The sequence below is a fragment of the Dermochelys coriacea genome, chromosome 16, assembly GCF_009764565.3.
Source record: "Dermochelys coriacea isolate rDerCor1 chromosome 16, rDerCor1.pri.v4, whole genome shotgun sequence".
Taxonomy (NCBI): domain Eukaryota; kingdom Metazoa; phylum Chordata; order Testudines; family Dermochelyidae; genus Dermochelys; species Dermochelys coriacea.
The window spans coordinates 5,442,292-5,460,346 of NC_050083.1; the positions used below are offsets into that span (position 1 = coordinate 5,442,292).

The 18,055-nt window shown below is 57.0% G+C and overlaps 1 protein-coding gene across 1 annotated transcript in view; it reads left to right on the forward strand.

Annotated features, from left to right (window-relative positions):
• Window positions 1-18,055, forward strand: part of ABCA2 (ATP binding cassette subfamily A member 2) — a 131,653-nt gene that overhangs the window by 48,170 nt on the left and 65,428 nt on the right. Inside the window, 4 exon segments of the mRNA XM_043498611.1 lie at window positions 9,966-10,059; window positions 12,798-12,800; window positions 15,879-15,990; window positions 17,385-17,551. Of these exon segments, the coding sequence (XP_043354546.1) occupies window positions 9,966-10,059; window positions 12,798-12,800; window positions 15,879-15,990; window positions 17,385-17,551 (376 nt within the window).

An 18,055-nucleotide genomic window follows, 5' to 3' on the forward strand; every position in this document is an offset into this window, starting at 1 on the left:
CCAACCCCAGCCCTCTCTGCAGCATCTGCCCTGCATATGCAATTGGGGTCAGCGGCTCCTGGGGATTAGTGCGATTTCCTCCACTGCTGGGAATTCCCCAGGCAGGGGCAGGGCCTGGTGCTATTCTTGGCCTCTGCAGCACTTCTGGGTATTAGCTGCAGCACCAAACAGCTGGGGAATGAATTACTGGCTTCAAAACCGCTCCCCACCCCCACCCAGCCCTTTTCTTTGCACTGTCAGTCGCTTCAGTGAGTCACTTCTCTGCTGGGAATAGCTCCAGGCTCCTCCCCGCCACAGAGCTCAGCCCGGGGGTGGGGGGGGCCTGGGCCTGGTGTCCTCTGGTGCCAGATTCCCTTAGCCCCCCTCCTCTACCCTGGGATTGCAGTAGCTCCAGGAGACCCCAGCCGAGATCAGGGCCCCCTAATGGTGGGCACTGCGCAGGTGCAGTCCCTGTCCCCAGGGCTAGACAAAGGCAGGATGGTCAGAGAGGGGAAGAGATCCTGGGCAGAGCTGGGACTCTTAACCCAGGTCTCCTGAGTTCTAGTCTAGTGCTTACCCACTGGGCAGCTTCTCTGGTCCTTGTGCTTTCCTTGCTCTTTGCCTCTGTCTGTTCCGTGTCCCAGGAGGTGCCCATCACCCTCATTATCAGTCACCCCCTGCTGGATGGCCGCCCACTGGTTTAATTTTGCACGCCTCCTTTTCCTGTGAGCAGGTGGTTCCCAAAGCCTGGTGTGCGGAGAGTGGCCAGCTCCACGGTGCAGGCTCCTCCACGCTGCCAGCAGTCAGCATCTTCACTGCAAAGGCCCCCAGGTGCCCCATGAAAGCAGCCGGAAACAGGGAGCCAGCGCAGCTGCTGCTGCAGAGAGGAAGGGGGAACCACCCAGGGGGACCCACCCAGGGGGGTCAGAGCCACTAGTGGGAGTGAAGCTGCTAGGCGCCCCCACCCCCGGGAGAGGGAGAGCCCGGGGGATGGGGGCAGTAAGGAACAGAACCCATGGGTGGGGGAGATGAAATGAGGAGCGAAGCAGAGGGTGTGAGTCGATCCTTTCCAAAAGGGCAAAGCCCGTGGGGCTAGAGTCAGCTGAGAAGGCACCAACCCAGCACCAGCGTGCATCTCCTGTGCTGGCCCTTGGGATGTCTGGGGAGCGGAGAGTCTGTAGGTCACTGGAGGGCACAGATATGCAGGCACTGAGCAAGAGATGGCAGGGGGCCAGGGCGACTCTTACTCAGACTTTTAAAAGCTCTTCATTCCCGATTAGCACTTATTAAGTGAGACGTTTGGGAGCAAAGCTCTGCTGGATAAAGACTCAGACCCTGCCCCCCCCTTCAATTCTGAGCTGAGAGTCAGTCTCCAAACAGTGCTCCAGCAGAAAGGGGGTGACAGGCCCTTTAGTGACAGGCAGCTGGGGCAGACCAACGCCATCGCTCTTAGTGCGTCAGAGAAGCAGAGAAGGGCAGGCTCCCCTGGTTTCCCCTTTTCAGGTCATCTTGAAAAAGATGGGTACAGCCCTTGGGCTCCGGATAAATTGCTGATGCCGCCCTTGTGGTGGAGAGTTTGGGAGAAGCTGGTTTGGAGGGGGATGGTTTCAGTCACTTTTGTTTAAAGAAATGTCCCATCCCCTTCCCAGCCCCTCTGTGCTAATCTGTCCTTGGCCTTCTGGCCTGCCTGAGTGTAGTTAATACCAGTGACCCCTGCACGGTTCCTCCTTTTAGAGGGTCTCTGGGGGAATGCTGGAAATCAGATGGAGCTGAACTGACGGAGGGAAGCTGTGGGTGTGTTTGTGTCTTAGGCCTGGTCTACACCCAGGGTTTCACTAGTGTGCAGGAAGTCAAACCTGCTTTGCTGAGCTGGTGCAATCAATCCCCTGTGTGGCTGCCCTTGCATTTTAGTGGCACAGCAGCACTGCTGTAGCTTGGTTGAGAGCCACGTGCTGTTTAAATAGCTGCTTTGCGGGGGTGGTGTGTGTGACGCTGGCAGACCAGGTGCCAACTCAGGCCAACGTCCCAGGCCTCCAGTGAGCACTAACAAACACCTAGCTGGAGTCGGTCTGGCTCACCTGGGCGGTAGGATTTTAAAACCAGGTGTTAGAATGGGATGACCATGTTTAGACTTTATGGAGTGCTGCCGCATTAATCTCACTTCCAACATCTGTGTCCCTGTTGCTCTGTACTGTAAGGTGATATGTGAGCAGGTGTATTGTGAGTCTCTGTGACTCTGTAAATCACAGGACAGGAGAGTGTGAAGTGCTGATCTCCAACCCATGGTGTTCTGTCCTGCCTGACAGGGAAGATCCATCCACACCAGATGGACTAGAATGGAACATCAAAGAGGACAAAAGACTCTGTTGGCTGCCTCCATCAGCTGAGTTTACAGCTCAAAGAGGGAGAGGGGGGCATAAAATTGCCTAAGAAGGAGGAACTGTACCTTTGTGCTGCTTGGATTCTGGGAGGCCAGGATTACTGGGCACAGGTGTGACGGTGCTGCCCGTGGGAGCCAGCTGAGGTCACTCAATTAGGGTGAACTGCAAACAGAATGGGACAAACAAACCCCAAAGGCTGGTGGATATTCCAATACTTAGATTTACCCAGCCAGCCTAAAACAGCTTCTATAGTACCTAGCCTCCGGCCTCCATCCGGACACACATGTCAAACGCATGATGATAAATTCTGAAAATCTTATTTCATCATATAAAAGAAAAGGTTCTCCTGACCCCAAAGGACCAAGCCCCGGACCAAGCCCCAGACCCAGGTCAAATAATAACTTAGATCTTACCCCAAATACATGCTAACACTCAATTCTTATTAACTAAACTAAAATTTATTAAAAAAGAAAAGAGAGCATGTTGGTTAAACGATCAGTATACATAGAGACTTGAATTCAATTCTTGAGGTTCAAATACATAGCAGAGATGAGTTTGTAGTGGCCAAAAGTCCTTTTTAGAAATAGTCCAGAGGTTATAGTCCAATGTCCGTGTTCAGGGTGACTCCAGTCACTGACTGGGGATCTCAATCCTTATGGCTTAAGGTTTCCCTCTCTTGAAACCCAAAGCAGATCTGAGATGAAGAAGGATCATGTCCCAAGGTCTTTATACATTTCCTGCAGCCTTTTGGCCTGAGAAAACAATAGGCTTAACTTTTCTTCTTCCAAACATCATGGCAATTAGCACAGGATAATTTATCCATTAAACAGTTCAGATACAGGTTATCACAGCCTTCAAAGAGACAGAGACAATAATACTATTTCACTCAAGTATCTTCCTAAATGTTTTTTGGTCTTTGAATCAAAGCTATAGCAATAGACAAGACTTGTTTGCTTACATCACAAGTCCTGAGCAAACATCTACGCTTCTATCTCTAACAATGCAAGCTTGCATTTCAAAGCTTTATTCATTTACATATCTTCCTAAATAGTCTGTAAAGTTCCACCATGGGTCAGGCCAGTCTGTGAGTTAATTAACTTTTTCTGGCCCTGTCACCTTTCAATGAGATATAATAATTTTATTAAGATAATGTTGAAGTAAAAAGAAAACTGTACAGAGTTTAGGCATAGAAGTTTCTGGTTATCAGGGAATAAGGTACAGATTATCAATTACACTCATAACGTCACAACAGGGAAAAGATCCCCAGTGCTTAGCCTGGGTTAGCCCTAAAGGACATGCAGAGCTTGCTGATTAGAGAAGCTTCTGTAACCTTTTGAAACTTAAGATTGGAACTTACTTGTGTGTTTCTGTTTACCAGCTTTGACCTTGTAAATAACTCTCATTTCCTTTTCCTAGTTAATAAATCTTTAGATATTTTATTATAGGATTGGCTACAAGTGTTTTCTTTGGTGTAAGATCTAAGGTGCAGTTGCCCTGCGGTAAGTGACTGGTCCTTGGGACTGGGAGCTACCTGAATATTGCTGTGATCTCTGGTGTAAGAGACCACCTATCACAAAGGCAGGCTTACCTGGGTGGCAAGACAGAGTGTCCAACGGGACTGTCTGTGACTCCTTGTTAAGGCGGCTGTTGTTATGCCTGAGGAGTTCACATTTGATACTTGGTTGATGAAACTCAGGCATTTTGGGGTTTGTGCCCTGCTTCTTCGCTGACTGCCCTGAGGTTGGTACTCACAGGCTGGCTTGACAGTGTTTGGGAACTCAGAAGTGCCTGGTTTTCAGGTGTGTGAGTGTAGCTGAACGTGACCTTTTGGAAAGGCACCAGGCAACCTGAACTCCTTGTTACTAAGTCCTGGGGCAGTTAATGGCTTTTAGCTTGCCCCTGCAAGTCACTGTGACCAGTTAAAGCTGATATAAGGGTGTCCTCACGAGGCTTTGTACTGGTTTAACTGCACTGGGTTTTAAACTGATTTAAACAAGGGCAGCTTTTGTGTGTAGACAAGAGCCAGGAGAGGGAAGAATCAGTAGGAAACTAGAAGAGGAAACAAAGAATGTGGTGAAATTTGCAAGGTGGTGTGAATGGGGGAGGCTGTGAGGGGGCTGGGCAGAGCTGGGATGAATCCCACTGGGAAGAACAGCAGAGTTAGAAGGCATGAGAAGGCCTTGGGCTGGCACCAAGGGGTTGAATAAAGGGTTCCAGGGCAGCCTGGCATTGCCATGCCTTCTACAGAAACGCTCGTGGGAAGCTCCTTGCTGTGGTGTGACAGCTCCAGGAGGCCCCCATGAGGCTGAGTTAACATGACCAGGGCCTGGGAGCGGAACTTGTTCCAAGGGAGGATCTGAATTGTAAATTTGGACCAAAAATAATCTGGGGCTTCAGGGCGGAGAGCTAGCTCGGTCCCTTGCGTGCAGCACGCTGGAAGGAGCAGGCAGGATTAGCTCCCAGTTGGCACGCTGGGGTGGGGAGGGCTTATTGTGTGACACCAATCCACAGAGGACAGGACAGGCCCATGTGCAGGGGTGCTATGCCCCTGCCAGGATGAGAAGGAGCCTGGCTGGCAGAAAGCCTTGAGGATTTGGGGTTTCCGGACAGCTGCCCGGGAGGATGCAGCACTGCTGAGAGGAGCGCTGGGGAGTGGCAAGGAAAGCATGCACAGATGATAATTTCTGGAGCAGATCCTTTAGAACAGTGGTTCTCAACCAGGGGATTGGGGCACCCTAGGGGGCCGCGAGCAGGTTTCAGGGGGTCCGCCAAGTAGGGCCAGTGTTAGACTCACTGGGGTCCAGTGGAGAGACCTGAAGTCTGAGCAACATAGCTTCGTGGGGGCCTCTGTGGCATGGGGCCCTAGGCAATTGTCCTGGTTTTTATATGCAGAAAACCAGTTGTGGCACAGCTGGGCTGTGGTTTTTTTTTTTTTTTTTTTTTTATAGCTGGTTTGGGTCGGCCTCAGAAAGAAAAAGGCTGAGAATCCCTGTGTTAGAAAAACATCCAGTCTTTGATTTTAAAAAGGAAGGCCGGGTACTTTGATGCAAAGTCTCGTGGTCTCATAATAGTCCCTGTCGACCACTCCATACCCTCTGTGAGAGGTCCCCCTAGGCGTGCCCTACCTGTGCTCCCTATGGCAACAGGACACTGGGCCTGGGGAGGGGCTATATGTCCTCAGTGGTGGAAGCAGTTGAATGTCCTATGAGAGCACGCCAGCTCTGGGCATTACATGCAGCCTTCACCCACCCTGACCTCCAAGTCCAGATGCTGTGTCAGCCTTTCGGCTGGGTTTCTGGGCCGTGCCTCCAGAGCGAGCTGCTGCGGGGGGTGGGGGGAGGGCTAGGTTTCTCAGCCTGCACCATGGGACCTGTCAGACCATCTCCAGTGCTGGCGCTTATCAGCACATGAAACGAAAGGGCCGAAAGGGCCTGGATTACGTAACCACAGCCGCCCTTTGCAGCGAGCACAGCTGCCGTATTTAACCCAATTAGTGGCCGCACGGCTCGGGTCTGGCCCCGGGAGCGGCAGCTGCCTGGTGCCGATTGGGCTCGCTGTGATGCTGGCTCGTCTTGCACACGGGGCTGGGCCAGGCTGGGCAGTGCTATGATGGAAGACTTCCCTGGAAAAGTCAGTGGTGCCAGCTGCTTGCATGGGTTAAAGGACCCCAGTATGTTTCGGGGGGCTGAGCCACTGGAGTTTCCAAGACTGGAGGATGGAAAGTGGCTTGTGCTAGACACCCAGTGGGGGAGGGGGGCGATACCAGCCATTCAGGTCTGATCCTTCTCTGAGTTTCACAGCCAGTGGGCCCCAGCGGGCATGGGGCTGGTCCCCATTTTCCACCACGTCAAGCTCACTCGTCTAGTTCTGTTTTCCCCCTCTGCTCTCCTGCTTCTCCGCTCTTGTCTCCTCGTGCCAGCTGCACCCTCCCCATGGTCGGCTCCCCCCACAGCCATCTTTGTGGCCACCCCTCATGCCTGGCCCCTCCCAAATGGCTCTGTAAGGCCTGGCCCCTGTGAGCCTTCAGACCCCCTTCCCAGGGCTCCCTTGTACCATAATGCTGGTAAGAAATTCGCCCATGACTAGCAAGGCGGTTGGGGGCAGATGGGGAGAGCAGATACTGGTTTATAGAGCTCATTTGCCCACCCTGAGAGAACTCCAGGAAATGCAGCGCCCCCCCCCCCCCGCCACTAACCTGAGCTTCTCTGTGCCCCTGAGAGCTGGCCGTGTCTCAGTCCCTTTGGTCAGTGCTGGCCTGGCACAGCAGAATGCTGCCGTGATACCCGTGCTGACAGCCAAGGTAACAGTGTAGCCGGGGTGGGCATGGAGACGTGGCCGGATGGTCTGTGGGAAGAGGCTGAGACCCACCAGTTCAGGTCATAAGTGATGAGAACGAGCTGGGTTTGAAGAGCCAGCTGAGATTTTGCCAGGTGAGATAGGGTTCGGACACCCCGATCCGAGCCTCCAGCCATGGGAAATCTTAGCCATTCGTTATTATTCCCTGCACCGTACCGGGGAACCTGTGTATTTGAAATGATTCTCTTGCCATTCTCTGATTCCCGCCTAACGATGAGATCAGGAAACCTGGGGTCGGGGCTCCCGCGTTTCATGCCCAGCTTGGACACTGGGTGTGTCTCTGCTGCAGCTGGGAAGGTGCTTCCTAGCACAGGAAGATGGACGGGTTCGAGCGACTGTGCTCAGGATCGCATTGTGGCTAAGGCTAGCTACCCCCGTGCTCAGCGGGCTGGCCTGAGCTACCGTGGCCATCGTGCTGCTTTTAGTGCACTTGCTCGAGCAGAGCTAGCGTGTCTGGCTACCCACCCTAGGAAGCACGCCCCAAGCCACGCCCCCTCGCTCACCACATGACCTGCAGCCCCTCGCTCTGCCTTTCTGTACCTCAGTTCCCTCTCTGGACTAGGCTCCTTTGCTTTTCTGTGCCACCTCGCATCCATGGACTCCATAGCCCTCTGCCTTCCCTGCCTGATAGGTAACATCCTTCTCCCCATTGCAGAGGGGGAAACTGAGGCATGGAGCTGAGACGGCCAGGCTTTGTGTGAGCACCACAGATGGAACCAGGGCTCCAGCCGGCCAGGTCTGGGCTCTAACTACTTAGCCCATGGTTCACGCTGCGTGCACGTGGGCACAAAGCATTTGTGGGAAGTGGAGGAAGGAAATGAGAGCTTCTGACTGGCTGGATCCCATGTCAGCGCTGTGAATGCTGCATCCATCCAGCACTGCCTGGCAAAGCTTCTGGGCAGAATCGGCTCCAAGGGCACGGCACGGCTTCACCTGCTGCAGCTCACCGGGGTGTGGGGAGTGGAGACAAACGCAGTGTCCCCAGAAGCCTGCTGGGGGATGGACAGAGCTGGTTCACCTCCGCGCAGGCCACGTGCATGCAGGGAGCTGATGTAAACGCTCCCCAAGCTGCAGGTGCTGCTCTGTCTCCCCCAGCCGTTCCTGTCTGAGGCTGACTCATTTGCAGGAAGCCAGTCACGAGCTGGCCAGTCGGAGAAACCCGGGCCCCGGCTGGCTGGCATGGCTTTTCATTGTCCCCTGTGGAGCCGTGCCTGTGCATGCAGATCCCGCTTTGTTTCCCCGTGGAGGTGCACGCACACTTGGACCTGTAGTGAATCATACACCAAGGGTGCTTGCCTGAACCCCCACCCCCCCACGCGTGTGCATCATTGCTTGGATTCAGGTGCACCCATGTTTTCACACATGTTCCCATGCACACACCTGACCACTAGGATCTGCCCTCAGTTCCTTCTATACAGGCCCTCGGTAACACGGGCCCAATAAGGCCGCCCTGGGCTGGGACTCCCTTCCCCATGCCCAGCCCAGTGTCTCTGGATTTGTTGCCGCATTGGATCTGGCTGACGGATTCTGAGGTGCTGCTCAGTCTCTGCTGCTGTTTAACTTCCACTCCTGTGCGCTGATGAGATTAGTGCCCGCCGCACGGCGTTGATTGCTCCACCGGGCAGGCACCGGGGCGCAGTTGCCAGGAGAAATGCTGACACGCTGCTGTGTGACTCCTTGCGTCAGCCCTCTTTGCTGAGCCACGGCCAGCAGGGCCACGGCTCCTCCAGCCACAGTACCCTGTGGGGGGCTGCTCCCTCCATCCCCTCTGGGGGAAGCTCTGTGCCAGGACCGGCCTCTGATCTCTCAGGCTCTAAGATCAATAGCCCCAGCACTTGACACTTGAGCCTGTGCAGGGAGCTGATAGCACTAGGCTTTCAAGAGGGATGCTTGTCAGCAGCAAACAACCCAGTTTCACCCTCTCCTCAGCTTTGTGCTACTGGACCCTGCTGGCCCCCAGTCTCACCCTCCTATAGCCCCCTTCCCCTGTGCTTCATCCCATGCACCAAACTCTCCAGCAGCCTCCCCCATCATCTCCCTACAGTCACTCCACTGTGACCCAGCAGCCAGATCCTCCCTCAGTGTTATGCCCCCCACCGCTCTTCCCATACATAGCTCTGCCCCTCAATTCTCACCTGCAGCCCCCCTGCTATCCCAGCCCTGCCCCAGCCCCATCTCTGCTAGTGTCCCTCAATCCTGGCCCACAGCCTCTCTGCTACTCCAGTTCTCATGGTGGGTGGTTGGCAGGTGTTAGCATGCTGATGAATATCCACAAGCACTAGGCTGAGATCCCCCAAATGCATGTCACTTGTGATCCAAGATGGATTTGATGTCTGGTGTCCATCCAGCAGGTGAAAGGCACCTAGGTCCAGATCCTCAAAAGTATTTAGGTACCTAACTCCCATTGGTTTCATTATCCTAAATCAGGGCTGGGACCGAGGGGTTTGGAGGGCAGGAGGGGGATCAGGGCTTGGGCAGGGGGTTGGGGTGCAGGGGGGTGGCTCAGAGGTACAGCTCTGAGTGGCGCTTAACTCAAGCAGCTCCCGGAAGCAGCAGCATGTCCCCCTCTAGCTCCTATGTGGAGGTGCGGCCAGACGGCTCTGCTGCGCACTGCCTTGTCTGCAGGCGCTACCCTTACTTCTCCCGTTGGCTGCAGTTCCCAGCAAATGGGAGCTGCAGGGGCAGCGGCAGCGTGTGGAGCGGAGCCCCTTGGCTGCCCCTATGCATAGAAGCCAGAGGTGGGACAAGCTGCTGCTTCTGGGAGCCGCTAGGAGCGTCCCCTGACCCTGCTCCCCAGCTGCAGGGCCGAGCGCCAGACCCCGCTCCCCAGCTGGAGGGACGGATTCAAATAGCTGGTGGGCCGGGTGCGGCCCACAGGCCGTAGTTTGCCCACCCGTGTCCTAAATACTTCTGAGGGTCTGGGCCCTGCTCCCCTAAGCTGCCGTGCTGAGCTGCCTGCCTGCATGTGTGTACTGCCAGGATGCCCTGGCGTTGAGATGCTTGGCTTGTGTCTCGTCTCCTGCTCCCCAGCTGCTGTTGGTCCAGGGAGGTCAGTGGGTCCCACTGGGAGTGTGTGCACTGGGGAGCGATCTCAGTAAATGGGGGTAACGGAGCAGAGTTTGGTTCCCAAGAAACAGAACAAAGTCTGTGCTGATTGGATGGATCCCACAGGAAGTGGGGGGCAGAAAACCTGCCTTGTAGCCCTGCCCTGAACCTCATGGTCTCCTGTGCTTTGTGTTTTGTCCTCAGTGGGTGCTGGCCTTTGAGATCTTCATCCCCTTGGTCCTCTTCTTCATCCTCCTGGGGCTGCGACAGAAGAAGCCCACCATCCCCGTGAAGGAAGGTGAGTGTGGGCCATGGGGATGGTGCTGGGATGCTCTGGAGGGCAATGCCCTGCCTTCTAGGGGAGGCATGTGGGAGAAAAGTGTGGGGGGGGAGCTGGGCGTGAGACCGGGAAATACCCCCCAGTGACAGCACAGACCCCAGCCATCGTCTCCCTCTCAGCCAAGCAGATCCTTCCTTTGGATAGCCCTCCTGGGGAGGGCTCGGGCACTGGGCAGGGAGGGGGCTCACTGGGAGGCCCGGGTGGGGATGAGCAGGGGGTCAGTGTGTGCCGGCCCAGTGGAAGGGTCTGGTGGGCAGTGGCTCCAGGGCCAGAGGCTGCGGGGATCTGGAAGGCATGCTCCTCTGGGGAACCTGTGGTCACCCTGTCAGTGTAGCTGCAGCAGGGAGTGGGTGCGCAGCACAGAGACAATGGAGCAGAGCAGGGGCATGGGAAAGCGGGTCCCCTGCTCTTCGGGCCGCTCACAGCCCCACCCTTCTGGTAACCCACTTCCCTGCAGCCCCCGGCCAATTGGCTATAGCCCAGCCCCCTCCCTGCACTGACCTCCTCCGGGGGCGCTGAGAGTGTGCCCCACAGGGGCTAGCAAGCTGGAGGGGCCTCTGCCAGCCCGTCCCAGCTGCTCCCTGGGCAGGCAACCTTGAGCTGAGCGGCATCGCTGAACGCTTGGGAAAGCAGGGCAGAGAGCCTGGCATGGGGAGGGTAGCTCCTGGGGGTGAGCCCCTTTCCCCAGATCTGCTGGCTGGCTCCCCTCGGCCAGGGTGGGTGTCGGATCCCCCTCCAGCACCACCCATGCTGCTCATGGGCTGAGCGTTACTGCAGAAAGGCCCGTTCGCTCAGGGGATGCCAGAGGGACTGTGGGGGGCCGCATCAGAGTGGGAGGCCCAGAGGCTCTGCTTGCCCTTGGCCACAGCAGGGGCTTGTGGAGGGACAGAGATTCGGGTGCTGGGAGGGGGCCAGCCCCCTCGCTGACTGAGAGTAACTGAATTCCCAGTTGGCCTACCGGCAGGAGCCCCATTCACTGTGACCTGTCTCCAGCAGTTGGGCATGTGCTAGCTCCTAACTGAATCTGGGGGTACAGCTGGAAATGAGCAGCCTGGCTGGCTGTGCCTGGAGCTCCCCCCTGCTGCCAGTTCCTGGGCAGCAGCTGAGTGGGGGCAGGGGCATAACGGACAGCCCCCCTCCATAGTAAACTCAGCGCTGAGACCTCCTATGTGCCCCCCCCCCGGCCCAGAAAGACAGTCAGACACCGGCTCAGCTGTGGGCAGCACAAAGGGGCCTGGATCCCCCAGATGTCCGAGCCACACACAGGGGAGTGCAGCCTTTGAGAGGAGCCTATAACTCGGGCAGGCCAGGGCAGTGTGGCTGCTCGCACCCTGCCTAGGCTAACCCAGCTGCTCACCCCCACCCCCTGCACCACTCACCTGGGCTAACCTTGCAGTGCAGTCAGACCATGCAATTCCAGCCAGCTCTTCCCAGGGGCAGAGCTGTTGCCTGAGGCTTCCCTGCCCCCGCCTGACTCCAGTGAGCTTTGTAAAGTGGCTGCATTGCCCACTGCTCCAATTCCCCAGGGCTGGTACGGCCCCTATGGATAAGAGCTTCCAGGGCCCCCTATGGAAAAACAGAGCTCCAGCAGATTCCCCCTTCCGGTGAGAATCCAGGGCTCTCCCCCGGGCTGGCAGGGGATACCGCACTGCAAGGCACCGGGGCAGTTCCCCACAGGCAGTGCCACCCCAGCATGACGAGGGTGGAGACTGGCATGCAGGGACAGGAATTGCCAGCCCAGGTTTTATCGTTGTGTTACAGTAGTGTCTAGACTCCCCAAATGCCATTGGGACCCCATTGTGCCAGGCGCTGCACAGACCAAGTGCCCTGTCTGAATAGACAAAGGGGAAACTGAGGTGAAAGGGTCAGACAGCAGATTAGTGGCAAAACCAAGAACTGAATCTGGATCCCGATTCCTAGTCTGGTGCCCTATCCACTAGGCTGCACTGCCTGCCTGGCTCACAGCAGGGCTCCCTCTGGGCCAGCATCTGTTGGCATGAGCGGCAAGCTCCAGCGGCTTCAGTGGAAGGGGCAGGAGACCCCGCAGGGGGCGGCGATGGGATAATCAGCCCCCCAAGGGAAGTCCTTCCTTGCCCCATTGTCAGGCTGGCAGGTGCCTTTATGCAGGGGTTGGCACCCCTGCCAGGGGGAGGAAGCTGAGGGAGAGGGATGGAAGCTGGCAGAAACAGTGGCTGCAGAATGAGGGGCCAGCCAAGAACCCCAGGATGGAAGGTGTGTTCCAGCGGGCTCTGCTCCTCACTATTCCAGCAGCCCACCCCACCCAGACCCCCCACCCCAGCAGAGAGCTCAGCCCCGGCTGCTGCCTGGGGAAATGAAGCAGGCTTCGCTAGGGCTTGATGGAGGTTGGGCGGATGTGGGAGGAAGAGAGAGGGGTGGGGCAGAGTGGAAGGGGCACTGGGACACAGCAATGCGATGCCCTGGCTCCCTGGGAATGGGGCAGGCCGTGGCGTAGGGTAATAGTGTCCTGAGCCTGTGTTTCAGCCGTCCCTGACATGGGGCGCTGTTGGTGCTGGCGAGGAGGAGCACCCAGCCAGGCTGTGACTGCCCATGAGCTGGGGCCCCTATCTCTGACCTGTGCTCTTTGTTTTGTTTTTCTCTCACACACGTTCTCTTTTTCTTTTCCCATCGTCACTCCCCTGTCTGCCTCTCCTCCACGCTGCCACTGCATGCTCCAGTCTGTAAGTTGTCGGTTGGGTTGGCGCTCCCACTTTCCCCTTTGGCAAAGCATTCTGGGAAACGGCAGCCATGGTGGCCCAGCTTTCTTGGCTGCTTTAACTAACACACATTTACTTAACCTGAGCCTTCACCCCTCCTCCTCCTCCTCCTACCCCCAGGGGGACTGGTGAAGAGGAACCTGCCCAGTGTACCAGAGCCAAAGGCTCCGTTCTGGGTTGTGCCATAGACCCACCATCTTTCCTGGAGTCCCCCAGTGCCATGGTCAGCCCAAGCTTCTGATTCGACCATAATTCTCATTCACTGGCTCCACACGCTCCTCTCTGTCTCTGTCGGACCCCGTTACATGGCCAGCCCCCTTCCTGAGTTTAACAGCTGCTGAGCTTGGCTGGGTCGAACAGGTTCTGCTCATTGGGTCATGGGCTCTGCAGGGGTTAAAGCAGGGGCCCAGCTGTGGAGGAGGGGGAGCGGTGGGGGAGACTAGTTTCCTCTCCCCGTCCCCATTGCGTTCCCCCTTGGGGCAAACTGTTCTCTAATCCGGGTAAGAAGCAGCACGCTATCCCTGTCTCTCGCATTTCCTTGTGTGTCTGGGGTGGGGAGCTGGAGACCCCTCGCTGGTTCATCTACACCATGACAGTGACTGCCATGGGGGACCTGGTTACCGCATGGTTGTTCCCGAAGTGCAGATAGCACGGCTCCTACTTGTAGCCTCGGCCGAGCTGACCTGTGCAAGACAGTGTTCTGGGGCTGTGTGCCAGCCTGCTCTATGCAAGGCTCTGGGACATGAGGAGATGCCACCAACACTGGAAGACTGAACCCCAGCAGAATCAAGCCTGGGGACAATTGTGTTGTAACTGGGACCTCGATAGCATTGCTTTTACAGTGTGGATGGGCCCTGTGTGCGTGTGGGTGTGGGTGTGTATGTACATGGATGGGTGGGTGGGCGAGTGTGTGTGTCTCTCTCTTTCTCTCTCCAACAGGTAAAATACTTTGATTTTTTTTTTTTAAAACATCTTCCAGCGCACTTTGTCCTGGCCCAGGCTGTTCTGACCCAGTGCAGGCACAAGTGGGTTTAACCCCCCAGGGTTGAGTTGGGTTGTTTAAGGTGGGCAGCCACGGCCCGCTCCCACATACTCTGCCCATTATTTCCTCTGCAGTTCAAAGCCCCTTTCCGATTCTCCCCTCGGGCTCTCCTGAGCTGCTGTCCATGGTAGATGACACTGTCCCTGATCTCCATCACCCCGGCCTGCTGCGGGCTGGTGTCCCACCTGCTTCACTACTTTGCACCACAGCCTTATTGCATCCCAGTCTGTCCCAAGGCTCACGGATGTGCATTAGTGTGTGTCTCTTCACCAGTCCCTGCCTCTCTGCAGTGCCTTCATGAACACAGCCCTTTGTTCAGCCCTAGCTCCACTGTGGGGGTGGGACAGGAGGGGGTGTTTAGAGCCACTCTTGGCTCTAACCACATTAGTGAACAGAAGTCAGGAGTTAAGGTTACTTATTTAAACTGAGTGAACCGGTTGCAATGGAGCCCTGTCTCTGCTGCTCCAGGCCTGGGTTTGGGACTGCAGTAGCTGGGCCAGCCCCACTTCCCACAGCCCCTCCAGTGGGAGTTTGTTGCTGAGTAACTGAGCAGCAGGACAATGTGACAGTTCTGATGAGTGACTGGAGATGGAGGGGACTTGCTGTCCGACCCCATCTCCCCACCCTGCCCACCATACAGGGTGACTGCAGCTGGGAGGGGGCTCTCCACCAGACCCCATCTTCCCCCACCACACACCTCAGCTCAGATGGGAGAGGGCTCTCCAGCAAACACTGTCTTCCCCCCACCCCAAACCTTGGCACAGAGGGGAGGGGGCTCACTGCCAAGGCCCACCCTGCTCCTTGTGAGCAGAGAGATGGGATTATTAGCAGCTCTTGGTCGCAAGTTCAGTCCCCTCTGGATCCCTGCCTGGTGTCCTTGCCCCTCTGGTGACTCTGCTTCTGCATGCCACTCGCCCCAGCACCCTTGGATGTGGGTGCTTCCATTCCACCTGTGGCCCTGCCCAGCAGCAGTGGGGCCATGCCGTGGGCATGAGAGCCAAGCCCAGCTGTGTCCCTGGAGGGCTTCCATTGGCTCACTGCCCTCCCCTACCTGGGACACATCAGCTGACACCCAACCGCACGCTGGTTCTGCTATTTTAATTTGGAATATTTGGCTCGTTCTGGGAACAGCGATCGCATGAGACAGGAACCTGGGGAGATGCACTGTCGGGGCTGGGGGATGGCCCAAAGTGGGAAAGGGCTGTGTCTTTGCTAACCGGGCTGACGGTGGAGCAAGGTCTCTTGTTAACATCCTCACCCCCCTTCACACGCTCTCGTCCCAGCTGTCTCCTCCTCCCTGCCTCGCCATTTCTGCTTCCTAATAAAACTCCCGTGCTTCGCCTCGGCCAGCCGCAGCTTGAGGGAGCTAGGCAAGGGTGCCCCAGGGGCTTGTAGCACCGGCTGCTCTCACCTCTGCCCCATTCACCCTCCACTTTCTGAAAATCAACCCTACATCTGAGATTCGCTACCAGGTCAATCAGAGCAGCCGCTGGGTTCGCAGCTTCCCTGGGGGCAAAGGTCAGACATCGCCCCCCTGCTTCTTGGGAGCTGGGGGCCTTGGGAGCGTTCAGGGCATCGAGGGGTGGCAGGCCCCTGCAGCTGGGACCCAGGGGGCTTTAAAACTGCTTGGGGGAACTGGAAATGAGCATAGCGCCCCACACAGCTGTGGGACCTGGCCCCGTATGAGAAGGGCCCTGTCGTGGGACCAGCTGCCCCGTGCACGGGCCTGGTGAGAAAACAGGGCTGGCTCCTGGACGCCGAGGCCAGGGAGACCCACTGGACGCCTCACAGAGGCTAGCATGACAGAGTGGGGCTTCATAACCTCTGATCTTTACCCTCTGACCTTCCACTTGGAGATAACGTACTAGCCAATAATCGTACTGATCCAACACTCATGCTTCTCTTTGAACTGGGTGTCTGTCTCCCCTGCACCTGTCCCCCACTTCCCTGTCCCCCTGTATCTTTCCTCTCTCTCTTGTACTGTCTCTCTCCCTCTCCAGCTTTCTACACAGCTGCCCCTCTCACCTCGGCTGGGATCCTGCCGGTGATGCAGTCCTTATGCCCCGATGGCCAGAGAGACGAGTTTGGATTCCTGCAGTATTCCAATTCCACGTGAGTCCCTCCCTTGCCTTGACGGCTTGTCTGTTTGCCTTGGGTCCGTTTTGTGCGCAGCGCGTGTGCAAACACACGCACTCTCTCTCGTTCGTGCTGGCTGCTTACTGATTTAAAAGGACACTGTTTGAAATGGCTGAAGGTGGGTGTCTGTCTAGCTGGGAGAGGAAAGGGTTAAATCATAGGACTGCAACATGGCATGGGCAAGTCTCTTTCCCTCATATGCCCGTTTCCCCATTTGTAAAGCAACGCTGATTCCCGCTGGCAGGATTATTGAGGTCCTCTTTCTAAGTCACTAGATTCCTAGGCTGACAGCCCTGCAAAAAGGCAGAGTTGTTCATCAGGACTGAAGCACTGATAAAGTTCCATTTATTTTTCACCCTTTGCTGCTCTTTGTTCCCTGGGTGCCCACCTCTCCTCGGAGAAGATGAAAATAGCCCCACCGTTTTCAGTTTCTGGCCTGCATGCGCCAACACAGCACTGGGGCTAGTGCTTGAATCCAGGTGCATTCCTGGCCCATGAGAGCCTTCGCTTTTGGGTTGGATCGGTTTTGAGTTGTGAACGGCCCTCCATTCACCATCCTTGGGGTTTCCGTTTGTCCAGGAGCCTGGGAATACAATGGGGAGGGGACCCTCTCGCCATGTGTCCGATTCATGCTGGGCGATTGACAAGGGGAAGTACCAGTTCTGGGTAGACGTGTCCTTTCTGAGCTGCTCCCAACAGGAAGAAATGGCTCCCTCCCTTTGGGATCTGCTGCAGCTGAGCCATAGCTCCCTGGTCGCTGCTATGGTTCTTGCCTGCCTCCATTCATTTCCTTGGCCAGAATTCCCCAGTGCCCACCTTCCCCAATCAGACAGGGCCATGCCCCCTGCTTGAACCTCTCATCAGTGCTGCTTGGCTGGCTTGGCCTTGCGCTGGGAGCAAGGAGGAGTGTCGTTGCTCTGGGAGGGCTGGCGGGTGGTCTGGGGGAGCAGGCGGGCCTCCAGTGAGTGGTGCTGGAGTGCTGAATGTTGCCCGCAGGCCCACGTGGGCCCATGGCAGCTGGCTGGCTTCCCTTGCTGACTCAGGGGCTTGGCTGAATTCGAGATGAGCTCTGCCGCCCAGCAAGTCTCAGGCCCACAGTGTCCGGCAGGGACAGGGTTAAGGGGGCAGGTGGGGAGCGGGTAGCTGTGTGCCTGGGGGTATGCAGGGAGGCTGGCACCTTGCGGGGAGGAGGGATCTCCCCTGAGGACACACATGCTCCACCAATGACCCTCACCCTGGCAGCCCATTTGCATTCCTCGCCGCTAATCGTCAGCCTGGTCAGTGCCTGGCAGAGGCACTGCCCCCCACGTACCCCCTCTCACAGCCCATCCTTGGTTGTGCTAAGGCCCCTCCTCTCCACTGTCCCCCAGTGTGACCCAGCTCCTGGAGCAGCTCAATGAGGTGGTGGAAGAGAGCAACTTGTTTGACCCGCAGCACCCTGGGCTGGAGGAGGAGCTGGAGTCCCTGCGGCAGCAGCTGGAATCCCTCAGCAACAGCGAGCCCAGCTCCATGGAGACCCACTTCGACAGCCGGGCAGGTAGGGCCAAGGCTGTGAGCCGAACCCACCCCACTGCCGAATCACCACTGGCCCCGTGGCAGCTGGCTGGGATTTGGCAGGGCCGGCGGTCAGGCCCAGGCAGGGATCTGGCAGCGGGAGCTGGGTGAACCCTGGGAAAGAGCAGCATTGCCATTTGCAGAGCCGTCACGGGGGTGGTCCCACGGCACAGAGTCCAGGTCCCTGTGCGGGTGGCTCGGAGTCTCCCTGCAGCTCAGGGTGTCGGAGCCAGGGCCCATTTCTGCAGCGCTGTCTTTGCATCCCAGTGTGGGGAGCCACTTACAGTTTGGGGGCGGGGCAGGGACGCAGCCGTCTCTGGATCGTTTTGTGTCTCCTGCTCTTGGGTGTGAGCAGGGAGGACTGGGTGTGTGTGGCTGGGGGGGCCCATTCTGTCAGTGCACTGCCAGGGTCCCTTGGCCGCTGCTGACCTGAGCTGTGGCTCCAACACTTGGGCTTCTCCCATGGTGCTCCCTGGGGCCTGGTTGT